The 6,098-nt window shown below is 44.0% G+C and overlaps 1 protein-coding gene across 5 annotated transcripts in view; it reads right to left on the bottom strand.

Moving 5' to 3' along the window:
- Positions 1-6,098, bottom strand: part of CUNH11orf49 (chromosome unknown C11orf49 homolog) — a 126,503-nt gene that overhangs the window by 102,771 nt on the left and 17,634 nt on the right. For 4 of the 5 annotated variants that reach the window (XR_002103979.1, XM_019551506.1, XM_019551508.1 and 1 more), the window contains one exon: positions 2,311-2,413. Coding sequence is in view for 4 of the 5 variants with exons in the window: in XM_019551508.1 (XP_019407053.1) it covers positions 2,311-2,413 (103 nt within the window). In the remaining variant the exon portion in view is untranslated. Of the gene's footprint in view, positions 1-2,310; positions 2,414-4,648; positions 4,768-6,098 lie in introns of those variants that run through there. The other variant, XM_019551507.1, reaches the window with a different exon arrangement.

Below are 6,098 nucleotides of genomic sequence, written 5' to 3'. Positions count from 1 at the left end.
CAACAGTAGGTGAAGGCAAATATCGCTAGGCATCAGTATAATATTGGAACTACTAGTACAAGTCTGAGTGACCAGCTCCACAAGGCTTTAATGGAATCAGAACAGATACTGTCCAAATCAATTAGCTTTTAAAATCAGGTTTCTAAACTGACACTAAATTTGACCTATAGAGGGAGGTTTTTCTGTAGCTGCTATATAACCAATCAAAATTCAGCTAGCACCAAACTTCTACCAGTCAACATCAGAAGGCATGACAATAAGCCACACACATTTACAACATTGGGGAACAGTTTTGAAAAGACAGTTTATACAACAACCTTACTATAGAATAAATGTTACACTTGAAAACTGAATGCTCACGAAATGCAGAGTTTTGGCCTGGCTCCAGCTCTTTCTCTTCCCAGGCTGGGTTCCTGGGACCTCCTCAGAACAATGTTGATCTCCATTTGCACTATGCTGAGCCATATATGATGACTCTGGGGTCTGGAAACAGCATTCAGTGCAAACAGAGGAGCTTTATAAGAAGATACAAAACAAAAAGAACAGCTGGGCCAACATTAAACACCAACATGGATAATTCAGAGTATGAGAATAAAACGAAAGCACATTAGCAAAGACACTAATGGGAACCTGAGAGATGAGGTGTCACAAGGAACCAGAGTTGTCCCATCAAGTCTACTTACAAGGGCTACTTTACAAAGGCAATGGATAGATTTACATTTATAGCATTCTGAACACATCTGCACCCCCTAGATGACTACAAAAATGTTCCTGGATGAAATGGAAACTTCTCTGTAGCGCTATATTTTGTGGCACCACATCATGTGTATCCAGTGCACTGTAGTGTTACAGGGGGATCTCTTGCTCCCCCAGCATCTCACACCGCTCTACTCCCCCCTCCCCTAGCCCAAAGGTGGAAAAGAGGGGTAAGCAGTCCTGCAGAGCTGAAGAGCATGCCACTGAATGCCTTCACAGCAACTTTATAGTGCACCAGCCACCAGGTGCTGTACATTGGTTCATGCCTCACAATGCTACATCTCTGTAGCACTTCAAAGTGATGCTGCACTACAAATGCAGGTCCATCCACAGCCAGACAGGCCAGAAGGCCATATAACATCTTGCCTGTTTGGCACCACTGGAAGGAGCCTAGCTGCTCATTAACAGCCACTCTAAAAATTATCAAAATACAGTCTTCCTTCTCCCAAGCCAGTTTACTTTCAGAACATCAGCTGAGTGCTGCTCCTGCTTTTACTGTGCAAAAGGAAAGAGCTTAACTGATTCTGTCCCATGAAAATTGTGGACAGGCTGTATGCATGCCTAGAAATTTTCATGAGATCCCCGTGGCTATTTGGGAATAAGAAGTTACAATAGGCAGTTCAGTCAGCTGTCACTCAGCTTAGCAAACCAGGTGCTTGTCCAGTCTCCAAGTGAACTTAAGTGAAAAAACACATTCCTCTGGGATGGAGCCTACTCCATTGTGTCAAGCTCCTCCTCCAACACTATAATCCAGGGAATGGAGCATGAAGCTGTCTGCTTTGACGTGACCCAGGAAAAAGTTAACATGAAAAAGCAAGCAAGCAGAGACTGTCAGATAGGCTTTAAAAAAGGTGACAAAACATATGCTTGGTTCAATTGCTTGATGCACATTCTCAGTATCAAGAAAGAAATTCAACTTGAACACCTGGAAGGTTTTTAAATGTTATGCATCAGTGAGCTGAAGTCTCAAACTGTGCAGTGGCTGGGTTAAGTCAGTATCACCACGTATTTTCCCTCGTATCTTTTCAGCCATTAGCACTATTTGTATCAGTAGCGGAGGTAAGGGGAAAAGGGAGGATCACATATTGTTTAAAAGAGAAATTTACACAGATTCTAGAGAAAAAGGAGATGTCAGAGCAGATGACATGTAAGGATATAGTAACAGGCATGCAGATAGATGCCGGCACCTCCTCAGGGCTAAATTCACTTTTAAAACAAAGCTAGCACACAACTGAGGGTGGAGCCAGTAGGCACTGACCCACTTTTAAATCAAGTTTGAATTTGACCATTAAAGAATAAAATAAGCAGGATTTAGTCCTATAGATATTTTTTGATTGTGCTGTTGTCCCTATTGTTTACCCCATGCAAGTTCTTGTAACAAGGACCTGAACTGCATAAATGTCTTCATCTCTGAAATGTGCTTAGGCAGCCCTTGGCTCACCTACTGAAATCCAAAATAATCAGCATGTTTCCAGTTTCATTCCCCCTTGTACTCTGTTTGTTCCAAGAGCCTCCTCTGGGCTGGCCCTATTGGCAGCATTCTGATGTACTTACTATTCAGTGAAGAATCTGGCAATGCCATACTGACTAATATCTTCTCTGTTCTCTAGTAGCTGGCTCACTGCATCCTCCATGTACGTGAGGACATGTCTCTGAGCTGCAAACAAAAGAGAATAAGACAGAAATTAGAATACAAGGGGCCTTGCAAAGCCCAGAGCCAGACCAAGCTATTCATGTATATCTTTGCACTAGCCAGTCAACATTTGCTTCCCATAGAGAAGAAAAGCAGAGGTTTTCATTTTGCCAAATATGGGTGGTGAAATGTCTGACCTAAATCCTGCTTCCTTCCCTTGGCCGAACAGAGTTAATCACTTATGGATTGGTGACTCTTCTTTTTCCTCTCTAGATTTTGAGAAGGACGCAAAGGAAGGCTGCAGAACTGTCTGCCTTAAAACTACGTATAGTGAAATAGTCAATAGGGCTGTTTAGGACTGAGCCATGTATTTCTTGTCTCTGTTCTGTGCTGTAACAGCCTTCCCTGCAGATCCTCAGTGCCATATTGATAGGTTCTTGGTTAGTAGAGATACTACAGGGCTTTGCAAAGTTTCCTCCTCCTCCACCTACCCAAGGTATGTGTACGATGCTTTAAATGATAATGGATATAGATTTTTTTCCCCCCTCAAAGATACAAATCAAAGCATTTTATCTCCCTGAAAGCACCAACAAGATGTTCTCACATTGGTTGGTTGCAAATTGGCTAAGACATCTCTACTACTGGGCAAGTTAAACCCAAATGCTCAGCAAAGCAGGACACAAAGAGGCCCTAGGAATTTGGTCAGTCATTACCTCACCAAAAATGCTATCCATCTGTAATACAAGTTTGAGCAGGAACAGCAATACGGCAACAATATGTTAACCATCTCACTCTTTCCACAGAGGGCACGGGCAGCACAACTGAAGCAAATACCAGAGGGGAAATGACAGATCTGCCTGTGAGCTCCTAGGATGGCTAAGAACTGACTCAGAGCAGCAAAGATCAGCCTTGGCTGATGATCTCACTAGCAACCAACAGAGAGTTTCCAAATCCAAGAGTTCAATGATGAGAAAACAAGCCACAACGGACCCAGAAGAATCCTTCCCAACCCTGCACAAGCCTTGTTCCCAACACACACGCCTCCATCCCAAAACACATCTGTTACAGCACCATTGCAAGTAACATCGTGTCCTGAAAAAGAACAGGAAAATACCTTCAGGGCAGGGAAGGCAAAGCTCCTTGCCAGCTTGCTTCAGTCTCAACAGCATCATACCCTGGCCTCACCAGCAAGCTAACCAGGCTCAGATCCACCTCGGTGTTCAACAGTGTTATGTGCAATTAACAGCTGGACAAGCCTCAAATCTACTTCACCCATAGTTGGTACCCGGCATGGAAACCCCTTTCATCTTGGTGTGGGGCAACTGGACTTCAGGAGAGGCCTGGAGAAAATTATCCCCACTGGGTACAGTGGTTGAAAGTTCACACAAGCAGTGATAGCCATCAGCAGATTTTTCTGCCCAGAGAGAAACGATGGCAAAACAAGTTAAGCACACCCTGGAAAATACCTTGCAGCAGAGAGCAAAATGGTGAGCCAAAGGTTCAAAGATATTATCTGGCAATAAAAGATACAGGGTGTAGCTTTATTTAATTATTTTAACGCAAAGGAATATGTTTAATTGATGTGAGTGATTAAAGGAAAAAAACAGTTCTGCACACCTGTGTCCCCTGAGGGAGGAATGAGTCGTACAGCCCAGTCATACTCTTAAGACAACAGCAACTGAGTAAGAGACTTTTTTATCCCATGCTCCCTTTCTTTTCATTATGCATCCCATGCAGGACCAGAAGCCAACCTCCTATGCAACAACCAAGCCAAAGCACACACTAGCAAAAAATCCTCTTCTCTTCCTATATCACAGAAAACTTTGCCCAACTGTAATCAACAGCCTTGCTGGGAATAAGATGTTTCTCCATTACAACATGGCCCAGATCTCCAAACAACTAACATTTTATTACACTTGACCTCTTCCCAAAACCTCATGAGACAGGTAAGTATAGTTAGGCTCACTGTATTCCATGGGACCCACTTCTATAATAGCAAACACCCCCAAAAGCTGCGGCAGCAACCCCTAAGTTCTGAATCAAAGTTATTTCAAGCTATTCTACAAACAAGTGCACAGCTACGTGCAGATCACATTTGAAAAGTCGCTTATATAATATCATCTTTTTGAAGAAGACATTTTTACTACGGTTTCCTAATGGTGTGGTATGCAAGATGCTGTCCAAACATTCCACCACAGAACATTCCCCCACGTATGCCAAAAAAGTGGGTAGGAGGACTAAGGTTTTGGAACTTCTTACCTGATTGAGAAATTCATCTCTGTGGGTCCTCAGTCATTGTATTACCCTCTGGGTAGCCCAACTCAGCAGCCTATGCTCCTAGTTCCCACCACTTTATGGCTGAAAACCAGACTTCAGCTCAAGCTCCTCAGTTTCATTGAACAAGAGAAACTGCAGGCACCATAGTCTAATTCACTCCCTCTTGTGGGGGGAAGCTGAAGAGCAAGATGCAATTTGCAGGTAGGTCTGCAGCATGGACACAAAACAAAATGCCAGATGCCCGGAAGTAGCAAAAACGTGAATTCCCAGGTAAAAATGTTGAACTACCCAGTTTGGGTAATGAGGAGTTCCTATAAACATAAGATTGCAGAGTTCATAGGAATATGTGCAAGGGAGCCAGTGAGCTCACATCTCCTGGGGCTTTTTCAGCTTCTTTGAAACCTCAAGTAGGCAGCTCTGCATTGGTATACTCTCTGCTCATGTTTGACTTTCTCTTTGAGGTTCTCTCTACAGGCTGGTTAGTGGGTTTGGAGTTATTACCATCTCAGATGGTCCCTAAACACAATTCATAAAGAGGGTGAGGGTGATGGGACTCAGTCCTGGGATCTCTTCCCCAACCCTGACACTGAGGTCCTGGCTTCATGCTGTGTCCTCAGTGAAGTCTCCTTTCTTTCTTTCACTAGTTCCCTTCTCCTGGTCTTGGTGATTCTGCTCCCTGCCTTGCAGCCCATGGGTTTTTTGCTGGACCCAGTGAGAGTACCCTGACATGGTTCTTCCCCTGCGGCTAGTTTAATACCTCTCTCCCTCTCTGTGTCACTCTGTTCTCCTTTTCCCAGGAGCCTTTTAGCTTCCTGTGGGCCAGTTAATTATCCTCTGCAGCAGTCCACTTCTCCTAGTCTGCCTACAATCAGTGCCTACTGCCTTCAGCTGGACTGTAGTCCCTGCCAACCTGAAGTCTCCTGCATCTGGGAGTGTGCAGGTTGCTGCAAGCTTCTGCCAACCAACCTGCTAGAGCTGGACATATTTTACTTATTTTACCTTAAGAACAATGTTGAAGCACAGAACAGATTACATAACAATTGTTGTGGCAGGGACTTTGCATTGTCCTCCTTCTAGAGAGATTGGGGTCGGGGGACAGGACACCACAGCACACAGAAGCAAAGAGGAAAAATAATTTAACCAATCAGGCAACAAGTTGACAACAGATTCCTTGTTTCAGTGCTCAGTCAAGACAAGACTAAGCTAACTTGCTACCAAGACACTGCCCTCCTTTTCTTCCTGCTAGAATTCTAACACCAAGCAGCTTTTCTACAAAAGATTTCATAGATTTCATAGACATCAGGGCTGGAAGGGACCTCGGGAGATCACTGAGTCCAGCCCAAAGGGCAGGAAGTCAGCTGGGGTCATAGGATCCCAGCAAGATAAGCATCCAATTTACTCTTGAAGGTGTTCAATGTAGGTGCTTGAACCA

The sequence above is a fragment of the Crocodylus porosus genome, unplaced genomic scaffold (assembly GCF_001723895.1).
Source record: "Crocodylus porosus isolate Cpor-Errol unplaced genomic scaffold, CroPor_comp1, whole genome shotgun sequence".
Taxonomy (NCBI): domain Eukaryota; kingdom Metazoa; phylum Chordata; order Crocodylia; family Crocodylidae; genus Crocodylus; species Crocodylus porosus.
This window is presented reverse-complemented; position numbering and strand designations above follow the sequence as displayed.